Here is a 23,613-nt window from a genome sequence, read left to right as displayed (position 1 = left end):
CAAGGTAATGGTCTTATGGTATCGCTTATCTCTTGAATTCTGCCCTCGTGATCCAGTAGTTGTTTATCTCTCTTTTTCTCAGCTTCTTTATTTTCCATCATTTGGTCTTCTATATCACTAATTCTTTTCTGCCTCATTTATCCTAGCAGTTAGAGCCCCATTTTTTATTGCACCTCATTAATAGCCTTTTTTATTTCGACTTGCTTAGATTTTAGTTCTTTTATTTCTCCAGAAAGGGTTTCTCTAATAACTTCCATGCTTTTTTCAAGCCCAGCTAGTATCTTTAAAATCATCATTCTGAACTCTAGTTCCGACATCGTACTAATGTCCGTATTGATTAGGTCCCTGGCAGTTGATACTGCCTCTTGTTCTTTTTGTTGCAGTGATTTTTTCTGTCTTGTCATTTTGTTCAGAGGAGAGAACAAAATGGTAACAGGGTAACAATGTCCCCAGAAAATATACACTAAACAAATCAGAAAAGACCTGAAACTGGGGGAAAAGAAAGGGAAAGAAAGAAAAAAGAAAAAGAGAAAAACAAACAAAACCAAACCAAAACAAAAAACAGAATATGATCAAATATGATCAGGCTGGTGCATAGATCAATGCCACACACTAGATTTTGGATGTATTTTGGTCTGTTAGAAGAAAATGCCTCCCAAAATTTTAAAGAAAGAAAAACTTATATATGTAAAAAAATAAGGGTTAAGGGCACCTGGGTGGCTCAGTCGTTAAGCGTCTGCCTTCAGCTCAGGTCATGATCCAGGGGTCCTGGGATCGAGCCCCGCATCGGGCTCCCTGCTCGGGGGGAAGCCTGCTTCTCCCTCTCCCACTCCCCCTGCTTGTGTTCCCTCTCACGCTGTGTCTCTCTCTGTCAAATAAATAAAATCTTAAAAAAAATAAAAAAATAAAAAATAATAAGGGTTAATACGATGAAGGAATGGAATATGACTGTAAAGATGAAAATTATAAAAGATTTTATAAAAGGAATTGATAAGTTGGTTGAAAAAAGAAAGAAGAGGATTTAAAAAAAAAGGGGGGGAGAGAATGTGATCAGGCAGGAGACTAGAACAAAGCCATACACTAGAGATTTAGGGTACACTTTGATCTGTTAGAAGAAACTGTATCTCAAAATTTTAAAGAGAGAACAACTTATATATATATACCAAAAATAAGGGTAACTACTATGAAGGGATAGAATATGACTCTAAAAATGAAAAATAAAAAATATTTTTTAAAAAAGAGAGTGATAAGATGTTGGTTGAAAAAGGGAAAAAGAAAAATTAAAAAAAAAAGACAGTTAAAAAAATTAACTTTGCAAGACTACAGAATCATGGTAAAAAAGCCATGGATTCTATGTGCAGTATTCCCCTAGCGCTGGAGTTCTGCCATTCTCATTGATCGGTAAACTTGGTCTTGGCTGGCTGTTCTCGCTGATCTTCTGGGGAGGGGCCTGTTGCCGTGGTTTCCAAATGTCTCTGCCCGAGGCGGAATTGCCCCGCCCCTGCCCCCTCCCTGCTAAGTAATCTGCTCGGGTTTGCTCTTAGGGGCTTTTGTTCCCTGGGAGCTTTCCCTACAGCTTTGGAGGCGGAGAGTGAAAATGGCGGCCTCCCAATCTCCGCCGCGGAGGAGCCGAGAACTCGGGGTCCCGCTTCTCAGTGAGCCCCCAGAGAAAAGCCGTCAGTCACTCCCGTCTCCCCGGTCTCCAGCCGCACTCCGTGCTCACCCGGCCTGTGACCGCGCGTTTCTATCTCTGGCACTCGACCCCGGGTGGAGTCTCCAAACCCAGCAGATCCCTGCGGCGCACTCCCGCGCGGCTCCTCCCGGTGGAAGAGGTGAGTCTCCCCGGATCTGCCGCTTGTTGGGTCCCTGCTGGAGGAGCAGGGGCCCGACTGTGCCGCGGATCACGGTTGATGGCCACCCCGAGCTGAGAGCCCGCGCCTGGGCTCCGCCTCTGCAGCCGGCTTCCCTGCTCCGTTACCTGGGAGCTCTGCCACACTCAGGCACCCCTGGTCTTTCTGTGACCCCGAGGGTCCTGAGACCACACTGTCCCGGAGGGTTCCACCCCCCGCTTAGCCACCAGAGTGACGTCCCTCGGCGGAGCAGACTTTTAAAAGTTCCGATTTTGTGCTCCGCGGCTCTGTCACTTGCCAGAAGCGGCCGCCGGAGGCCCCTCCCCCGCCGTCTAGCCTCCCGAATATCGCCTCGGATTCACTTCTCCGCACGTCCTACCTTCCAGAAAGTGGTCGCTTTTCTGTTCAGAGAGTTGTTGCTATTCTTTTCTTCGATCTCCTGTTGAGTTCGTAGGTGTTCAGAATGGTTTGATCCCTACCCAGCTGAATTCCTGGGACCAGACGAAATTTAGGTCTCCTACCCCTCCGCCATCTTGCTCCGCCCTCCCATTGAGTCTTTAAAATAACCGTGGCATAGACGTAAGCCCCAAATAATTGTTAGCTATGATGTGCCAGGCACAGCTCTGAATGTACCTGTAGATTTGTCTCTTTGAGAATCCTCACACCCTCATCAATAGGTATGCTCTGGTCCCAGGATCAAAGATCAGAAAAGAGGCACAGAGAGGTGCTGTGCTTTGGCCAGCTACCTTGCTAATACATGGCATCAAGAATAAAATAATAAAATAAAATAAAAATAAAAACTACAAAGTGGATTTGAGTCCAAACACTAAGCCCAAATACTGGACAAGCCCCTAGGTTTTTCCATAAGAGAAAGAACCTTGCGGAGAAGGAGCTAAAGAGAGTATCTGGTACATGGTATGCTCTACCAAATATGGATTAGATAAATCTGTCCTCTTGGGTGGGTTTTCATTTTCTTATATTTTCATGTCTCCACAGGTCTGGTCTGTTCTCTCTTCCAATCGGTTGTCTTTATCACTGGCACTAAGGTTCTAGGTCTTGAGTGAAGATGAGTGATGTGAATCTCAAGTCTGGCCCTTTTTCCTGCTCTTCCTCCCGCTCTTCTTGTTCTTCCTCCAGCTCTTCCTCTTGTTCTTCCTCCAGCTCTTCCTCTTGCTCTTCCTCCTGTTCTTCCTCTTGCTCTTCTAGCTCTTCTTCTTCTCCTTGTTATTTAATCTCATCCTTGATGTCCTCTGCCTCCTCCAACTCCCCTTTTGAAAATGGGGTCATGCTGTACATGGTCTATTTAAGCAAGGAGGAGCTACAAACATTCAAGCAGCTTTTAGTGGATGAGAACCCCAGGCCTGGCTCTGTCCAGATCACCTGGGACCGGGTGAAGACAGCCAGTTGGGGAGAGGTGGTTCATCTCTTGGTGGAGTTCTTCCCTGGACGACTAGCTTGGGATGTGACTCATGACATCTTTGCCAAAATGAACCAGACAGAACTCTGTCTTCGGGTACAAATGGAGCTAAATGGTGAGTAATAATCTGGTATACAAAATGGGGATGAGGGGACACCTGAGTGGCTCAGTTGGTTAAACAGCTGCCTTCAGCTCGGGTCATGATCCCAGGGTCCTGGGATCAAGTCCCACCTCGGGCTCCTTGCTCAGCAAGGAACCTGCTTCTCCCTCTGCCTGCCACTCCTCCTGCTTGTACTCTCTCTAGCAAATAAATAAATAAAATATTTTTTAAAAATGGGAATGGATTTGAGTGTTAAAGAACTAAATATTTTACTGGCTACCCATATTGGCCACCTGAACAAGAAGGCAAATAGTGGAGTATGCTGATGACTCTGACCCCAAAAGCCAAAGACCATTATGTTAGCATAGTTTTAAAAAATTTAACCAGATATTGCTTATCTGGTATCTATATATACTCTATCTTCATTATTTATGGATTCCATGTTTGTGAATCTGTGTATTCACTAAAATTTATTTGTAACTCCAGAATCAGTAATTGTGACACTTTCATAGTCATTTACAGACATGTAAGGTGGAGAAAAATTGGACACAGATGTTCCCAGCTGCAGTTGAATAAAGCAGTGCTCTGCCTTCTTACCTGTGCACTCATCCTGTAAACAAGCATCCTTTCCACAGTCTATTTGGTGCTACTTCTTTATGTTTTTGTGTATCTTGTTGGTGATGTTGCTGTTTAACCTGCCCCCTCCCCAAGCATAGTGGTGAAGGGCTGTTTAGCATCACAAGCACAGAGAAAATATATGTGTTGGGTAAGCTTCATTCAGGCATGAGTTATAGTGCTGTTGACTGTGAGTTCAGTGTTCATGAATCAATAATATATATTGAATAAGATTTCTTTAAACAAAAAAAACCACGTAGACCATGGTTATGTATTGAAGAGTCAAAAATGTAAGCAGAGGCTACAGGAACCTAACCCTATATTCATGGGGCTAATTGAATATTCACAGTAATTTTATAGAACATAAATAGCATGAATAAGAAGAATCAATAACTCTATATGTATGTGTTTGTGTGTGTATACACATGATTATTTTCATATACATACATATAAATATGTAGATATATACACATACATATATATGTGCACATGCATAGATTTTAAAGTCTGCATATATTTTACATATACATATGCATGTGTGTTTGTGTATATTGCTCCCTCTGTGTTTGACTGAGCTATCAATTTATGTTACTGAGTATTTCATCAGTACATCCTAAAACAACACCATTTTCTCACTTCCTAACATCATGTGGAGTCTAGGCAATGTTCTTCTCCCTGGACTAAGGTGGTGAAAGAATGGGACCCTCGGATGGTGTGGTTGCTCCTATCCTGAAAGGGCCCATTCCTTCCATGTGGCTTTCCCTGTCCTGTCAATCATTCCAGTGCAACAATCTCCTTTCCTGTCTATTCCAGACATTCTACCCAACCTGGAGCCAGAGGACTCGAACCCAAGAGAAATGCCAGTGAATTTGGAGGAAGGAGAATCTGGTATGTCCTGGCATTGTGACAAAGCCTGGAAGAAAACGGACTGTGGGTTGGGGTAAGGAGCTCGGTTCCTGAGGCAAGGCAGATTGTAAATTAGTATGTCAGCGTCTCTTCTATGAATCAGAATTTTAAGAAAAAAGAGTAATTGTAGACATACCTAACTCAGAAGTCCAGCCACCAGCCCAGCTGGAGGCATTGAGTGATGTCAGTGAGGCATCACTTCTGTCCTTCTCCTAGCTCCCTCTTCTCCGTGGGACTCAGCCTTGAGTGGTTTCTCCTACCGCAGTGGCCATCTTGGCCACCAGCTACCTTACATTGTATCTGTTTAGCACCATCAGCAGAAAGAGCAGTATTTTCTCATTGCTCCAGCACTCATCCTAGAACTGACTGAGCTGAATGAACTGAGCTCACGAGCTCAACAATGAATGAAATGATGAAGAGCTCTGGTTGGTTGAGACTGGCCCACGTACTTGTGTGAAGAGATGAGGTCAAAAGGAGCTGAGGGCCCAAGGGCAACACTCTAATCTATTATGAAAGCACACAGTAAGTGGGGTGTGGGATCCCCAGTTCCAGCCTTAGCACAGTTAGATTTCACCCATTCAACAAACACTGGAGGGCTGATGGTTCTGACACCACAGTCTGAGCCAGAGTTGTAAACTCTACTTTATTTTGGAGATGGCAGGCTGGAGGCTTAGAGATTCTGTGACTTGCTTATCCTCCTAAAGCTAGTAAGTAAATAGATCTTGAACTTGTAGTAAGCTTCCTCCTCTCGATCACCTGGAGGTGGAGGGAATGAAGTTGGAATCAGACATCATGTCTAATTTGTAAAGTTTCCTGTTGAGGGGAGGGGAGAGAGAATCACAGGTTGAGATAAAGGCTGTGACAGATCCTGTTAACTCCCTACCCCATATCCCATGTGTTGACAGAATATAATTTATTTAGGGATAAAATGGACCCAGCCCTAAGGGAAATACTTTTTTCTCTGGGCTTCCTTAAAGTTGGGGTTAACCATCTGATGGCGCTAGGCCACGAGATAGAAGTAGAAGTCTCCTGAGTGCTTCAGTTTGTACCGATGGAAGTACACATGAGCTGTGAACATGCCCCTCCTCCCCACTATTTCTGCTTCGAATATAACTTAGGACATAACGATAACATAACTGCAACAGTAATCTCTTAATCATGAGGCAAGAAGTATAAAGGATGTACTTACAGCAATGCGGTGTGACTTGGCCCTGATGCTGCAGAACCACCGAGTCAATTTCAACAGCTTTACACACCCCTCCCCAAATTTATTAAGTAAAAAGCGGTCCTTCTCTGTTTAAGGCACTTCAGGCTGACTTTTCTGATTACTCACAGCTTCTTCATTGGTGCAGTGTTGTCAGGAAAAGAGCATGATGCGTGCGGGTGTGTCATGGGACTTGATGTAGATGTCAAGGCTAGTTTTCTTTTCGTTCAATCGGTTCTTAAATAACTCTGACACTGTACCCTGTATTTTTCCCACCTTGCTCATCTAGATAAAATACAAGAGTACAAACTGCACATTACGGATGAGTATTCCATGATACGTAGCGTGACCACTTGGTTTGGGAACCACGTAGACTTCTTCTACCAAGACATAGAGAGACACGAGAGGTTCTTACCATGCATTTTTCTTCCCCAAAGACCTCAAGGTAGACAGCCCAAGACTGTGGTCCTACAGGGAGTCGCTGGGGTTGGAAAAACAAGCTTGGCCAAAAAGGTGATGGTGGAGTGGGCAGAAAACAAGTTCTACCCCCACAAGTTCTGGTGTGCTTTCTACTTCCATTGCACGGAAATGGCCCAGGTGGACGAGCAGAGCTTCTCCGAGCTGATTGCCCATAAGTGGCCCGGGGCACGGTCTCTCATGTCCAAGATTATGTCCAAACCAGACCAGCTTCTGCTCCTCTTTGATGGCTTTGAGGAAGTATCACTGACCCTCATGGATAGACCAGCTGACCTGAGTGATGACTGGAGCCAGAAATTGCCTGGGTCTGTCCTCCTGACCAGTTTGCTGAGCAAAAAAATGCTCCCTGAAGCCACCTTACTGATCACCCTGAGGTTCACGTCTGGGAGGAAACTTAAGCCCTTCCTAAAACATCCCTCTTTTATAACACTTACAGGGTTTAGCATGACGGAAAGAGCCAAGTATTTCAGAACATATTTCAGAAACAAGAGGGATGCTGATGAAGCCTTGAGTTTTGTCATGGGAAACACAATTCTCTTCTCCATGTGTCAGGTCCCTGCAGTTTGCTGGATGGTGTGTTCTTGTCTGAGGCAGCAGATGGAGAGAGGAGCAGACCTTGCACAGTCATATCCAAATGCCACAGCTGTATTCGTCCAATATCTGTCTAGCTTATTTCCAACCAAACCTGGAAGACTTCCCAGTAACACTCATCAGAAGCAACTGGCAGGTCTGTGTTACTTGGCTGCAGAAGGTATGTGGAACATGCAATGGGTATTTGACACGAAAGACCTTGAGCAAGCCAAGCTGGATAAGACCGCTGTTGCTACTTTTCTCCGTGTGAATATTTTTCAAAGGGTGGCAGGTGACAGAGACCGTTATGCTTTTGCTGTCATAAGCTTCCAGGAGTTTTTTGCTGCCTTGTTGTATGTTCTGTGCTTCCCACAAAGACTCAGAAATTTCCGGGTGTTGGACCGTGTTCAGATCATACGCCTGATAACATATCCAGGAAGAAAAAAAAACTATCTTGCTCAGATGGGGCTTTTCTTATTTGGTCTTTTAAATGAAACGTGCGCTTCAGCTGCAGGGAAGTCATTTGGATGCAAGCTGTCCCTGGGTAATAAGAAGAAATTGCTGAAAGTGGCAGCCCTGCCATATGAATGTAACCCACCAACCCTGCACCATGGCGTCCCACAGCTATTCTACTGTCTGCATGAAATCCAGGAGGAGGCATTTGTAAGTCAGATCCTAAGTGATTGTCAGAAAGCTGCTTTGATCATCAACAAGAAGAAAGACATGCAAGTGTCTGCTTTTTGTCTTAAGCACTGTCAACGTTTGCGGGATCTAGAACTGACTATTACCCTGACCATCACCCAAGTGTGCGCACTCAACCCGGATCCCGTCCTTTACACTGAGTGAGTGCTCTTATCTTTCCTTTGGCAACCTGTGCTTCTCAGGGACCTCGCCTACCATCCCCCAGGCATCCAGGGTAACCAGCTGTCCTGAGGCGGTCCCTCACACACGGGACTTTCAGTTCTAAAACAGGAGGTGCTCCTAGGATGCAGATTTCCATGCTAAAACTAGGAGAATCCTGGAAAAGCCAGATGATTTGTTTACCTTCCCTATCTCTAGTCTGCATGCCCTCCCCTCCCTTATATGTGGGGGCCTTGCTTCACCTGTCAGCCCCACTTCTGTATACCACCAGCTCGTTGTTAGCCTCTAGGGAAGTGCTGTTCAATGAGTCTTTCTCTGACGGTGGAAATCCACTAGCTATGCGTGACTACTGAGCACTTGGAATATGGCTAGTGTGACAGAGGCACTACATTTTAAATTTCATTTAACCTTAATTAATTTAAATTTGAATAGTCACGTGTCACTAGTGGCCACCATATTGGGCAGTGCAGCTCCAAGGGAGATTTCCTTTCAGTGTAAAAACATCACTTCCATCTTTCATTAGGGAAAAAAGAACTGAAAACTACGTGTCCTCATCAGGGGACTATCACATCTCCCTCCTTGGTTTCCTACCAAACACCTTGAAAACACCACTTCTATTCACTGTTTCTTCCCTACTCCCCACTGTGAGGTGAAGTGGGTGTTCTGGCTTCCTGGGCAAGAGCTTGAGTTCTCCATCTCCTCCAGAGACCAACAAACTGTGTGTCTTTGGACAAGTTTACCTAACTTTTTTGGGTCTGTTTCTTCATGAGGAAATGATTTTTTTAAAATGATTTAAAAAAATAGTACATACCCCACAAGGTTTTTATGAAGATTAAATGAGATAATAGGCATGATACACCAAACCTGTCTCAGCCTTTAGTTCCTACCAATAAATACAAGCTATAATTACTAATGTGATTCTTATTCCCACCACTCAACTGAAATACTCTCTTGGAAGATCTATACTTAAATATAGCGGATTTATTTTTCTTAAGAAGTGACAGACTGACCACTCATTTTCTCATACAGTTTTCATACTTTGCCCTGTACCAGACATGGTGCCAGGTATTTTTACTTTATGTGAATTATTCCTTTAACGTCACCATTGGACACCATGAAGCAATGGAGGTCAGATAGAGTCATAACTTGTCCAAGGTCACACAGCTGGTTGAAGCTAAGACTTAAACTGAAATCAGACCTCTGGTGGCTATGGTGAAGAGCCAGAAAACTAGACTGACCCCTGGGATTGGAGTCATGGGAGGGAGCCCAACCCTTTTTGATGCAAAATTAGAGTGCGCCCCTCATTCCTTAGTTGCTCTGTGTAAAGGAGCCACAATCTCTTCCAGACACATTTTTCTTCCATGAGAGCCAGCATAAATCTTAAACGTGTTGCTGGGTTGTTGTCAGGTTCATTTTAAATATCCTACATTAGTCTAATATATGGCTAGATAAATAAAATGGACCTTCTGAAGTTAGGGGACATCTAGGTTCTCCTCCGTGTGTTGGCACGTCAAACAATGCCCTATCTTCCTCTGGCACATGTGAGTTTCTCCAGGGCAGAGGTAAGCAAATTACGGCCTGGGAGCCAAACCCAGTTTACTGTTGGTTTTTGTAAATAAACTTTGGTCGGATTGCAGCCATGCTTGCCTATGACATATGTCCCAAGTGCCACCACACTGCTATGGCAGAGTTGGGAGGTTTCCCCCAATTTTTTGGTTTATGAAAGCTGAATATATTTGCTAGCCGACCACTTACAGAAGAAATTTGCCGACCCCTGTGCTAGGGCATATTGTTAGAAAAGGAATTGCCCAATCACAGGGTGCACACATCGCCTCTCTAACGTTATATCACAGATGGCTCCAAATTGCTCTCCAGGGAACCTTAGTATCTCGTGGGTGGAATGACTGCATGGGAAAGCCTCTCTTATGTCTACTTCCAACTCGTGAGCAACTCCAAACAGCTCAGTTTTGCACATTGGTCTTCCCAGCAAAGACCTCAAAAGTCTAACCATAATGTCTTGATATAAGTCTGAATAATCTTAAAACCTAACACTAGCAGAACTCTTAAAAGGTGAGAAATTTCCTTTGTGTTGGTCAGTCTGTTGATAACTTTTGGGACAGTTCTGGAAGGGAGCTGGTCTATTTATCCCCGCTTTTTGGAGCTATAATTGACATGTAACCTTGTGTATGTTCAAGGTATACAGGGTAGAGAATATGTACACACGGCAAATGGATTACCATGATAAGGTCACCTATATATCCATCACCTCACCTACAGTTTGTGTGTGTGTGTGTGTGTGTGTGTGAGATGAGAACTTTTACTCTCAAATTACTTTCCAATATACAATATGGTATTGTCATTGATAGTCATCCAGCTGGACAGTACGTCCCCAGAACCTATTCATTTTTTTTATTCTTATGTTAATCCCCATACATTACATCATTGGTTTTAGATGAAGTGTTCCATGATGCATCGTTTGTGCATAACACCCAGTGCTCCATGCAGAACGTGCCCTCCTCAATACCCACCACCAGGCTAACCCATCCTGCCACCCCCCTCCCCTCTAGAACCCTCAGTTTGTTTTTCAGAGTCCATCGTCTCTCATGCAGAACCTATTCATCTTATAACTGGAGGTTTGTACCCTTTGACCACCTGTATCCATTTCCCCCACTTCCATACATGGAGTTAGTATTATTTTTATGTGTTTGCATTTAAAATGGGTGTGAAAAACACATGGTTTTATTTTATGGGATTTCATCTTAAACAAAAATGGCATGCTAGTGTAAGAAGAATTCTGAAATTTTCTTTTTTCATCTAATATGTCTTAGAAATATTTTAATGTCTGTGTACACCTTCTCCATTGAGGTGTACTCAAGTCTTCTAGGTGTATTGGAGATTATTATTTTTTTTTTTTTAAGATTTTTATTTATTTGACAGAGAGAGACACAGCGAGAGAGGGAACACAAGCAGGGGGAGTGGGAGAGGGAGAAGCAGGCTCCCCGCTGAGCAGGGAGCCCGATGCGGGGCTCGATCCCAGGACCCTGGGATCACGACCTGAGCCGAAGGCAGACGCTTAACGACTGAGCCACCCAGGCGTCCCTGTATTGGAGATTATTAAACCAGTCCCCCCTTCATTTGCTTTTCAGTTATTTACAACTATAATACAAACAGCATGAAACAAAAATCCTCACAGTATCTCTTGGCCAGCCTCTCTGAAAAGATTGCACAGTGAAAAATGAAGGGAAATATTTAGCAGGTCCTTCCAGAGTCCAGTTATATCCCATATTGGTCTGGCTGTGGATTTTCCTTTCCTGTACTCACCATGCCAAAAGAAATTAATTTTTCCCTTATTCTGTTCCTAGTTTTTTTTCTTTTTAATAATTTTCTAAACAAAGAGTAAGAATATAGGATACAGATATAATTCAATTTCTGCCCCATATAAATCCTAAGTGATTAGAACAACAACTCTCTTCCTACGTCATAGGAAAATCTAGGTATCCTTATTTAAGGTCACAAGTTTTCCTGGAATAAAGTGAGAAGTCTTGCAATGGTATTCCTGGGCATTTTTTTTTTTTTTTTTGTTTAGAGAGCCTTGCTGGAGTCATAAAGGGTCTGTGATCACAACCAGGGTCGGAAACATCAGCCCTGGGTTTACAAGTAGGTTTTCTCAAGTTTAACCTCTGACGATGAGCCATGTTCTCTTTTCTCTCTTGCACATAGACCAGAAAGCAGTGACCAGTGTTTTCTCTGGTGGCAAGACTTCTGCTCCGTGTTTAGGACACATGAGAATTTGGAAGTCCTGACTGTGACAAACACTTCTATGGAGACTGAGTCAGTGAAGGTTCTTTCTACGGCTCTGAGACATCCTGGGTGTAAACTGCAAAAACTAATGTGCGTATAAAACAGACCCTGCTTAGAAGGAATTCCTTGGAAAGAGTCTGTTTCCCATCCCGTTTTTCTACCCCTTCTCTACTCATATAGACTTGCAGAAAGCATCCATGTGTATTGTTTTTCCCCTTCTAGTCTTATTGAGATAGAATGGACAAACAGCCCTGTGTAGGTATGCCGCATAATGACTTGACATGCATATATTGCAGAACGATCACTTCAGTAAGTTAATATTCATCACCTCCTAGAGCAACCAAATGTTTTTATTCCTCATGATGAGAAGGATCTACTCTCTTGGCAACTTTCAAATATACCACCCAGCCATGTTAACTGCAGTCCTCGGGCTGTACATCACATTCCCAGTACTTTTGCATCTTTTACATGGAAGCTTGTCTCTTTTGACCACTCTCACCCAATTCCTCCACCTCCTGCCTCTGACACCAACAAAAAACTGATCTCTTTTTCTGAGTTTTGGGTTTGTTTGCTTTTTTATTTTTTATTTATTATTTTTTTTTATTTTTAAGATTTTATTTATTTATTTATTTGAGAGAGAGAATGAGAGAGAGAGAGAGAGCACATGAGAGGGGGGAGGGTCAGAGGGAGAAGCAGGCTCCCTGCCGAGCAGGGAGCCCGATGCGGGACTCGATCCAGGGACTCCAGGATCATGACCTGAGCTGAAGGCAGTCGCTTAACCAACTGAGCCACCCAGGCGCCCCTGTTTGCATTTTTAGATTCCACATATGAGTGAGATCATTTTTCCAAAAAGGACATACAAATGGAGTAGGTTTCCCCATTTCACAGATAAACAAACTGGGGCGCAAGGTGATACAGTTAATACATACTTAAAATACAGATTTTTAAATTTTGATTTAAATTCAATTAACCAATATATGATACATTAGTTTTTGATGTAACGTTCAGTGACTCATTAGTTGTGTATAACACCCAGTGCTCATCACATCATGCGCCCTCCTTAATGCCCATCACCCAGTTACCACCTCCCCCCACCCACCTCCCCTCCAGCAACCTCACTTTGTTTCCTGGAGTCAAGAGTCTCTCATGCACATCTTGGCTCCAGAGTCTGTTCTCCTAGCCACTATATCATGCTCTCGTTCTCTGGTTTTTAAGATCCAGAAACCCAATAACTCATCAAAATGCCTTGAAATAACCCACCAGACAGCATGTGGCCCCTAGCCAGTGTCTGACCAATTTTCTCTCCTATTATTATGATGACTATTATTAGCTCCCATGTATTGAGTAACTGCTATACATCAAGCACTCTGCAGAGCCAATTACAGGTGTCGTGTATATTAATTCCCACACCCATCTTAAGAAGAAGGCATCATGCACTCTCTCTTGTGGACCCGAAACTGAAGTTTGGAAGGTAAGTGATCTACATAAGGTCACCCAAACAGGGAGGCCACGCTGAGCTGAGAACTCAGTTCAGACCTCACAGAAAGGCCCTCACATATTTATAGACGAATTAAATCTAGAAGTGATTAGCAAATGGGCAGATGTTGGTCATAAGTTCTGGGAATCTGATATTCAGCATTGTGACAGTAGTCAACAATACTGTATGGTATACTCCAAAGTTGCTGGGAGTCCATCTTCAGTGTTCTCATCACAAAAAAGAAAAAGAAATGATAATTTTGTGATGGGATGAAGGTGTTACCCAATGCCAAGGCAGTAATCATCTTGCAATATATTAATGTATCAAATCAACATGTCCTACACCTTAAACTTATTGTTATGTGTTGATCACATCTCCATAAAGCTGGAGGACTAATTAGCCACCTCGATTGTGGTAATGGTTTCCCGGGTGTATGCATATGTCCAAACTCATCAAGTTGTAACCATTAAAATATGATAGATGCATTTATTGATATTGTTTATACCTCAATAAAGCTGTTTTTGAGAAAAGAACTAATGAGCGGATGAGATCTTATTATAACTAGGCACTGCTTACCTCTCCAGCTTTAGACGTCTACATCCCTCCATGTTGAACGAAGACTTAATCCAAGTTTTGATTGAAAACCGGTATCTGAGATACTTGGAAATACAAGGCACAGAAGTGAGATGTGAGGCCATGGAGTTTCTGTGCACAGCCTTGAAAAGCCCACAGTGCTATCTGCAGTGTCTGAGGTAAGATGAGCCTGGGATCTAGAGAGACCCTGGCGCCCAGACTGTTCTTTCAGAGGTGGGATTACATGCGCGGTCTTCCTGTCATCTTTCTTTTGATCTCATCGTTGTTAGTTTTACTCGGCTTTTTTTTTTTTTTAAGGTGGGCAATGTGATAATTTGATATACATACACACTGAGAAATAATCAACACCATCAAGCTAATTAACACACCTACGACCTCACACAGTTACCATTTGTGGGGAGGGGCATTTAAGATCCACTCTCTTGGCAAATTTCAGGTATATACGACGGTATTGTCAACCACAGCTACCAAGCTGTACATTAGATCTCCAGAACTCATGCATCTTACAACCAGAAGAACATTCTCTCCCATTTCTTCCACACCCCTGCCTTGGCAACCACCATTCTCTCACCTTTTCATGCTCTACAATTGGACCATGTCCTAGATGTGTCTGAGATAGGGAGACTAGAGCCCAATTGGTGAGCTTCACCTATCTCAAACTGGCTCACAAGAGGAGATTGCTAAGACGGCAGTTTTGTGAGCTGATTGTCGAACAGCATTATTGAAAAGTTAAATCATACAGACTTACAATTAAATAAACCATATGAGGGGCGCCTGGGTGGCTCAGTTGGTTAAGCGACTGCCTTCGGCTCAGGTCATGATCCTGGAGTCCCTGGATCGAGTCCCACATGGGGCTCCCTGCTCGGCAGGGAGTCTGCTTCTCCCTCTGACCCTCCCCCCTCTCATGTGTTCTCTCTCATTCTGTCTCTCTCAAATAAATAAATAAAATCTTAAAAAAAAAAAAAAAAACATATGAGAAAAAATTAATAGATTATCAAAACCCATCACCTCCTAATTTCTTTACTATACTATTATCAATGCCAAGGTGCAGCAAACTTTTTCTGCCAGATAAGTATTTTCAGCTCTGTTGGCCATACGGTCTTTGTCTTGACTTTTCAACTCTGCCATTATAGGGCTAAAGTTTATGCGGCCAATATGTAAATGAACAGGTGTGGCTGTCTTTCAATAAAACTGTATTATTATTAATTTATTGAATATCTGCTAATAATACCATTTATTAACACCAATTATTAATAATTTATTAAGAATTATACAATTTATTAATAACTCTATCCCACTATATAATTTGCTGATATTTATTATGGGTACAGGGATTTGAACTTCATTTAATTTTCATGTGTCACAAAATATTCTTTTGATTTTTTTTTTAACCATTTAAAAATTTTTGTAAGTTCTTAGTTCACAGGCTGTACAAAACCAGGTGGCCAGGAGACTTGGCCCATGGCCATAGTTTGCCAACTCCCAGCGTGTGTTCCTGAGGTTGTTGCGTTTGTGCGGTGGGGTGCTCCTGCTGTGCATTTAACAGCTCCACATGGGTAAATCAGCCACCGTGGGAGCATTCACACTAGACATTGGCCAACACTGCACATCAGGGCTTTTTTCGCCAGAGTCAGTAATTAAACACATCCCAGCACCCAAGTGCTTAGCATCCCCACCAGCCTTTCCGTGTGTTACGTTGTGCTGACAAAGCTTGGGCAACCTCTTGTTTCCACCTGGCAGCTCTGGTCCTTCACACTGGTCAGAGCTGAGTGGAGCCTCCGAGGCTCAGGTGGCCAGACCTGGAGGTGGTTCAGCACAGTAGTTGGGTAACAGTCGACTTCCGATGGAAACCTAGCTTGACAAGACGGCAGCTGTGATCCCATGTGACTGAAACCTCAGTTCTTTGTCTTGAAGATTGTTGGGCAGATAAATGTAAAAAGAAGTTGCATTTATTTCAAGGGCTGAATTGAGTTCTGGTTCATGGATAGAGCCCAGCTGCAAGCCCGTGCTAGCTGGTTATGGCCCCAAATGTCTATTATTTGATACTCTGTGACTAAGATGCTGAATTTGGTGCAAGCTTACCAGCTGGAGAAGATGGAAATCGCCCCTGGAGTCACTCTTGTGTGAAGAACAAGGATGTGGGACAGTAGACGGGATCTACGTGGCTACATGGGTACCATTTGCCCCAGGAGCTCAGGCTTGGCATTTTTGTGTGGCCTCCATAGGTTGGAAGACTGCTCGGTTACCCCTAAGTGTTGGGTTGATCTTGCCAGGGATCTTGGAAGTGACAAACATTTGAAGACACTAATGCTAAGAAGTAGCCGCCTGGAGACATTTGGGGCGTATTGCCTGTCAGGGGCCCAACTGGAGAAGCTGGTGTAAGTCTTGTTGTTGTTGTCATGACTGTTGCTCATTTGTTCGGTGAATTGCGTGATTCTGGGAGAAGAGCAGTAATGGAGGAATGTGTGCCAACTTAAGTCTCGTGCTGGAGTCAACTGCATAGATGGGTCCATGAAGAGTCCAGGCGTGCGAGAATGTCCACGAAAAAGTACACATTTATACCTAATACCCTGGAAAACATAGTTACAACGAGCCCGATGTATCTGTCATCCAGCTTATGACCTAGAACCTCACCAGTACTGTTTTCCTTCCTCACGGGTTACATTGATCCCTGCCCTACCCCTCACGATAGCTGCCTTGAATTGGGCTGATTGGGCTGATTCTTTTTTTTTTTTTTTTTAAGATTTTATTTATTTGTGAGAAAGAGAGAGGGAGAACACAGAGGGAGAAGGAGAAACAGGCTCCCCTCTGAGTAGGGAGCCCAAGGCAGGACTCGATCCCAGGACCCCGGGATCATGACCTGAGCCAAAGGCAGACGCTTAACGACTGAGCCACCCAGGCACCCCTCACATGTGTATTCTTAAATGGAGCACCACGCAGTTTCGCATTGCTCTGAATTTCACGTAAGTGGCCTCAGCTACTATATGTTCTTTTTCTGATCAACTGACATTTTTGTGCTTAGTTGCTTCAGAAGTCCATTCCTCGTCACTGCTCAATGATAACAATTGTGTGAATATGCAACAATGTAGGTATCTGTCCTACCGGCCTGAGGTTTGGGCTGTTTACACGCACGCACACGCTGTGAAGAGCACTCCAGCAGTGGGATCTCTGGGTCATGGAGAGCATCCACCTTCCATTTTACCAGCTTGTGTCCAGAGTCTTTGCACCAGTTTTCAGTCCCGCCAGCAGGTGGATGCCGCTTCCCATAACTCCGAGTCCCTGTCTGGCCATTGTTATCGTCTGTATTCTCCCTACTGATTTTGCCAGTCTGACAAGCAGGAGATCATATCTCATTGTTTTAACCTATATTTCCTTCATTACTATGAAAATGTTTTCATGACCTTACTATTCATCTTGGTTTCTCTACTACGAATGCCTGTTCCTGTCTTTAATGAATCTTTTTAAAGCATATATATATATGCTTAAATATATATATATTTATGTATATTTATTTTATATATATGTTTTTTTTTGAGTAAGCATTTATTTTTTTAAGCTTGTGAAAGGCTGTCTCGGGGGCACCTGAGTGGCTCAGTTGGTTACGCCACTGCCTGCAGCTCAGGTCATGATTCCAGAGTCCTGGGATCGAGCCCCGCATCGGGCTCCTTCTTCTGCGGGGAGCCTGCTTCTCCCCCTCCCTCTGCCTGCCGCTCCCCCTGCTTGTGATCTCTCTCTCTCTCTCTCTCACTATCTCTCTCTCTGCGTCAAATAAAAAAAAAAAAAAAAAAAAAAGAAGAAAGGCTGTCTCTTCTGGGCCACCCCAGTATCCGTTACGTATTCTTTAGCCGTTGGTGGTCTCTTTCCCGTCCTTCTAATCCCTATAACTATTTTCCTGACCCCCATCTCCTCCACTCCCCTAGCCTCACAGGAAGGCTGCTACTCTTCTTTAGGACTTGGAAGCTCTAAGAGGTGGTAACAGACGTGTGATGAGGCTTTCACGCCGAAAAGGAAAGCCCACATGGCAATGTTCATCTCCCAGTACGGGACAAAGAAAATCTGGTCATGCACATGGATTAAGGTGCCTCCCATCTGTGTGTTTCTGTCCCCCAGATTGGAGAATTGTGACCTCACACAGCTTACCTGTAAAAGTCTTACCTCTTCCCTCAAGATTAATGAGATGCTGACCCATCTGAGCTTGGCAGAAAATGCCTTGAAGGACGAAGGAGCCAAAAGGCTTTGCAGCGCCCTACAGCATCGTACGTGTCCTCTACAGAGGCTGGTGTGAGTCCCAAAATATCCTCTTCTTGAGGATCCCTGGAGTAGAATAGAGCGATTGAAGAAAACTGCTGTGCGTGTGCGTGTGCGTGTGATCTCAATCATAAATTCTTTAAATGATTTCCCTTGAGCGTCAGGATGTGTGATACTGTGATTTATAAGCTAAGAAATGTGTATTTGGTCTTCATCCCTGTTTCTGGCACAGAGTTCCCCAACCCTTGGAAATACCTAAGTGGTGAGAACTATAAAGGTGTCTATTATTATGTTAACGAGTGACTTTTGGAAAGCACCCAAGGGTGGCGGGTTGTTGCCCCAAGAACCAGCCTTGTGATTAGAGGGTTAGAACTTTAAGTCCTGGGGCGCCTGGGTGGCTCAGTCGTTAAGCGTCTGCCTTCGGCTCGGGTCGTGGTCCCAGGGTCCTGGGATCGAGCCCCGCGTCGGGCTCCCTGCTCGGCGGGGAGTCCAGTTCTCCCTCTCCCACTCCCCCTGCTTGTGTTCCCTCTCCTGCTGTGTCTCTCTCTGTCAAGTAAATAAATAAATCTTTTCTTTTTTTAAAGATTTTATTTATTTATTTGAGAGGGAGAGAATGAGAGACAGAGAGCACGAGAGGGAAGAGGGCAGAGGGAGAAGCAGACCCCCTGCCGAGCAGGGAGCCCGATGCGGGACTCGATCCCGGGACTCCGGGATCATGACCTGAGCCGAAGGCAGTCGCTTCACCAACTGAGCCACCCAGGCACCCAATAAATAAATCTTAAAAAAAAAAAAGAACTTTAAGTCCTTCCCCCTGACCTCTGGGGAGGGGAGAGGGGCTGGAGGTGGAACCAGCCACCCAAAGCCAACGATTTAATTAATCATGCCTGTGTAACGAAGCTACCATATAAGCCCCAAAGAATGGGATTTGAGAGCTTCCAGGTGGGTGAACACATGGAGATGCAGGGAGAGCAGCTCACCTGGAGAGGACATGGAAGCTCTGTGTGTCCTCTCCCCATGCCTCCCCCATTGCATCTCTCCCATCTGCTGTTCCTGAGTTCTATCCTTTTATAGCAAAATGGTAATCGAATGAGTAAATGGGTTTCCTGAGTTCTGCGAGCTGCTTCAGCAGATGAACCGAATCCAAGGAGGGGGTCATGGGAACCTGACTGGTGATTGGCATCCTGGGTTGGAGTTGGAACCTCCACTTTATAGAAGCCCAGCCTGGCCTTGCGGCTGGTGTCTTAGGGGAGGGAGGTGAGGGAAGCAGTCTCGTAGGACTGAGCCCTTAGCCTGCACAATCTGATGATCTGTACATAGTGTCAGAATTGAGTGGATTTCTCAGACACTATTACCATCTGGGCTTTCCTGTTTCTTAGTGGGGGGGGACCCCCCATACATGTTGAAATGGGACTCAGAACACCAATGTAGGGTGCTTTTGTCTATTATTAACAGAAAATAAACTTAGATGGTCTTAAACCATAAAGAAATTTGCTAGCTCATAAAACCAGAAATGAAAAAAGGGGGCACAAAATATCCCCTGAACCCATTAAATTTTAGCTTCCCAAAGTCAAGCAGGAAGTGGTGCAGGTGCTTTGGAAAACAGTCTAGCTGCTCCTCAAAAGGTTAAATGTAGACCTAACATAGGAGTCAGCAATTCCACTGCTAGGTACACATGCAACAGAAAAACATACATTCACGCCGAAATGTCACATATGTTCATAGTGGCGTTATTTGTAATAGCCAAAAAGTGGAAACAACCCAAGCGTTGATAAGCTGATGCATGAATGGAGAATGTGTGGTGTATCCAAATGATGGAATATTATTGAACTATAGAAAGGAACAATGTATTGATACATGCTACAATATGGGTGAATCTTGAAAATATTATGGTAAATGACATATTTTTTTCAAGATCTTTTCAAGATCCTGATTCCAATTCCTTTGGATTAATATCCAGAACCAGATAGAGGTTGCTCGAGTTGGGGGTGGGCTGGGGGAAGAAATTGGGAATTAAAAGGGTACAGGGTTTTCCTTTTTGGGGTGACGAAAATGTCCTCTGTAAATACACTAAAAGATGTTGATTTGTACAATCTAAATGGGTGAATGATATTGGTTATGTTAGGAATATCTTGATAACGCTGTTATGCAAAAAAAAAAAAAAAGGCAGGAAAGGAGTAAAATCTAAAGGTGTTTTGGTTGGTTTTCTTGACACGTTTCTTCGCAGGCTGAGAAACTGTGCCCTGACCTCTGACTGCTGTCAAGACTTGGCCTCCGCTCTGGATAAAAACAAAAATTTGAGAAGCCTGGACCTTGGTTTTAACAACCTGAAGGATGATGGAGTTATCCTGCTCTTTGAGGCCCTCACGAAACCCAAGTCTGGCCTCCAGATTCTGGAGTAAGTCACCCCGTCTCCTCTTTTGCAACAACGGTCTGTAAAATTCTCTGAGCAGAATACGGGAAAGGGTTTTTGCACTTCCGGGGTTTTTCCTCCATTTAGTTGGAGGACTGGGCAGCCTCAGTGCAGGGTTCAGAAAGGGGATCCTCAGACCGGGAACTTCTTCCTCTGGGGAGTTGTTAGAAATGCAAATCATTGCAGGGTTTCCCTTTCTCTGTCTGGCTTATTTCATTCAGCATAAAGCCCTGCAGGTGCATCCGTGATGTCACAAATGGCAGGATTTCCTTCTTTCTTATGGCTGGATAATATTCCATCGTGTGTAAATACCACATTTTCTGTATCCATTCACCTGTTGGTGGGCATGGGGGCTGTTTCTGTGTGGTAGCTACTGTGGGTAATGCCGCAGGGAATGAGGGTGCTCTTGGAGATCCTGGTTCCACTTCCTTGGATGGGGACGCAGAGGTGGGGCTGCTGGGTCATGTGGCACTCTGGGGGTGAGCCCGCAGACCCCTCAACCTTCACGCCCAGGTGGCTCCCATGCATGGTGCGCTTGCAGGACCATGGTTCTAGGAAATAGTCTTCCATTCGGTAAAAGTTTCTTTGTTGGCTGTGGACCGATGCCTGACATAGCTGGTCTTCTGAAATCGACGTTTGTACTTAGGGATTCTTTTTTACATATAATTTTTTGTCTTCTTCTCCTAAATGGTCTCTATGCGAACATGCATACTAGCCAGCGATTTGACAAGAGCGATCCTATTTTTAATTCGTATCATGGTTACATTAAGTGTTTGGGAAAGATTTGGAAACATCTCTTCTCTAGTGATCCATGGATGAAACTGTTTTGCCTCTTTTCTGCCCGCATTTTCTGTTCTCTATTAGTATAATCTGGATTTGAAGACTAGATCATTAAAATCGTTGTTTTATGTTACATCTGTAATTTCTTAGGATTAGTACTGATAATGGATTTCATTTTTGTTGATAATTAGCTAGTCTAAGGAAATTCAGTGTTCACTATAACTCATTTTTTTTTTAATTTTTATTTTGGGGCACCTGGGTGGCTCAGTCAGTTAAGCACCTGACTCTTGATTTTGGCTTACGTCATGATCTCAGGGTCGTGAGACAGAGCCTCGCGTCAGGCTCTGCATTCGGTGTGGTACCTGCTTGAGGTCCTCGCTCCCTCTCCTTCTGCCCCTCCTCATGCGTGCGCTCTCTCTAAAAAAAAAAATATTAAAAAAAAAATTTTTATTTTAAGTAATCTGTACACTCGACGTGGGGCTCAAACTCACAACCCTGAGATCAAGACTCACATGCTCTCCTGGCTAAGCCAGCCAGGCGCCCCAGCTCACGATCCTTTTTCTCCAGAAATTTAATCTTAGGTTTTAAGCATTGATTTATCTCTTAGACTGAGTGAAATATATTTTCAAGAATGAAATAAATTTCCAGGTGAGCATTTACATAGTGTTCTCTAAGCCTTTCTTGTGTGAGACCACTTTTTATAATCTACTTCCACTGATGAGCAGTAACTTGGCTGAGTATAAAATTCATGGACCGCCCCCATCCCAAACTTCTTGATCTAAAAATCCCCTAGATTTCATTCTGTAGAATTCTAGTCTTGTAGAAAAGCCATCTATATCTTTATTTTTCCCAAGAAGAACCCAGGTTTCTATTGCTTATTCTCTTCATTTAAAAAAAAAAAATCCTCACATACCTGTGGGTCTTACTTATAGTTAGAATTATTTTAGAATGACTCTCCTCCTTCTATTGTTTTTTTAAAAAGGTTTTACTTATTTATTCATGAGAGAGAGAGAAGCAGAGGCAGAGGGAGAAGCAGGCTCCCCGCTGAGCAGGGAGCCCAATGCGGGACTCGATCCCAGGACCCTGGGATCATGACCTGAGCCGAAGGCAAAAACTGAACCAGCTGAGCCCCCCTAGGTGCCCCTCCTCCTCCTACTGTTGAAAGGAAATGATTTACTTGACTCTGATCAAGGTTAAGGGATGTTTTAGCTGGTGCACTGTTTAGCAAGTGCCTCCCTGACAGAAACAGGGTCGGGACCTTTATAAACTAATGCAAAGCTGAATGCATGCCCTTGTAGTTTTGGCTTGGGCAGCAGTTTCCAGCTTGTCATTTATCAGCTAGCGGAGGTTCACAGGGCAGGGGAGGCAAGCCACCGGAAAGAAAGCAAAGGATGCACATGTAGGAGACACAGGGACCCCCAGCGCCCCTCTGTCCTGTCTGTTCTGCATTGCTTATAATAGCCTTGCTCCCAGGGAAGTTGTACTCTGCTCAAAAATGGGACCCAAAACCACCCCCTCTCTGTACCTTTCGCTCACCTACACACCACTTCCTCTTTTATGCTTGCTCTGAATTTACGATATGTGGTACTTATGTGACGCAGCTCCTTTCGGGACCATCTCCCCTGCTTTTTTCACACAGCCTGGGCAAGCAGAGGGACCTATTCATAGAGGAACCAGAACCCCTTGCACGCTAGAATAGCAAAACCAACGGTGCTCTTCAAATATATCTGGTGACGTGTGTCCTCCCCCAGCCCCAATCAGTTATGAGTTCCAGGAAGCCAGGGATGCTGTTTTCCTCACCGTTATATCAACAATGGCCAGGACAGTGCCTGGTACACAGGGGGTGCTAAGTAAATATTTTTTTGGTTGAGCAAAGCTGATGCACGGTGGCAATTTCGGAAAGAGGTTATGTGGCTCCTAGCTTCCCGGAGTTAGGACTTACAGGGTTAGGATGGGCTGAGCTCTCAGATGTGGGGCGTGGCAACTTGTCTACTGTCTGCTTCCATCCCACAGGCTGGAAAAGTGCCTATTCACCTCCGTCTGCTGCCAGACTATGGCTTCCATGCTCCTCCACAACCAGAGCCTGAGATACCTGGACGTGAGCAAGAACGACATTGGGCGCAGGGGCATAGTCCTCCTGTGGGAGGCCTTCCAGCAGCGCAAGTGGAAAGAGAAGGTTGTTCTGTAAGTCTCTGCTGGGTTCCCTGTGCAGAAACAGCGCCCAAGCAAAGCTCCTCGTAAAGAGGGAGACTCTGGACCCAAAAAGCTAGCGCAGATGTTGCTAATGTCCCTCCCTCGTCTCC

General features: G+C 44.2%; 1 protein-coding gene across 1 annotated transcript; it reads left to right on the top strand.

The window, feature by feature from the left end:
* The first annotated feature begins 2,916 nt into the window (after positions 1-2,916).
* NLRP8 (NLR family pyrin domain containing 8) lies at positions 2,917-23,498 on the top strand. The gene is made up of 10 exons (XM_021682293.1): positions 2,917-2,999; positions 3,105-3,382; positions 4,796-4,870; positions 6,382-7,981; positions 11,721-11,891; positions 13,863-14,030; positions 16,098-16,250; positions 17,983-18,153; positions 20,345-20,515; positions 23,324-23,498. The coding sequence occupies exons 1-10, from the start codon at positions 2,917-2,919 to the stop codon at positions 23,496-23,498; spliced, it is 3,045 nt and encodes a 1,014-aa protein (XP_021537968.1).
* The last annotated feature ends 115 nt before the right edge of the window (positions 23,499-23,613 follow it).

The sequence above is a fragment of the Neomonachus schauinslandi genome, chromosome 16 (genome assembly GCF_002201575.2).
Source record: "Neomonachus schauinslandi chromosome 16, ASM220157v2, whole genome shotgun sequence".
NCBI classification, from domain to species: domain Eukaryota; kingdom Metazoa; phylum Chordata; class Mammalia; order Carnivora; family Phocidae; genus Neomonachus; species Neomonachus schauinslandi.
This window is presented reverse-complemented; position numbering and strand designations above follow the sequence as displayed.

Bases quoted from the DNA above. Each gene is read 5' to 3' on its own strand.
- NLRP8 (XM_021682293.1), top strand. From the start codon at position 2,917: ATGAGTGATGTGAATCTCAAGTCTGGCCCTTTTTCCTGCTCTTCCTCC. The intron at 3,000-3,104 runs TTCTTCCTCCAG...GATGTCCTCTGC, and splicing joins TCCTCCAGCTCTTCCTCTTG to CTCCTCCAACTCCCCTTTTG. The intron at 18,154-20,344 runs GTGAGTCCCAAA...GTTTCTTCGCAG, and splicing joins TGTCCTCTACAGAGGCTGGT to GCTGAGAAACTGTGCCCTGA.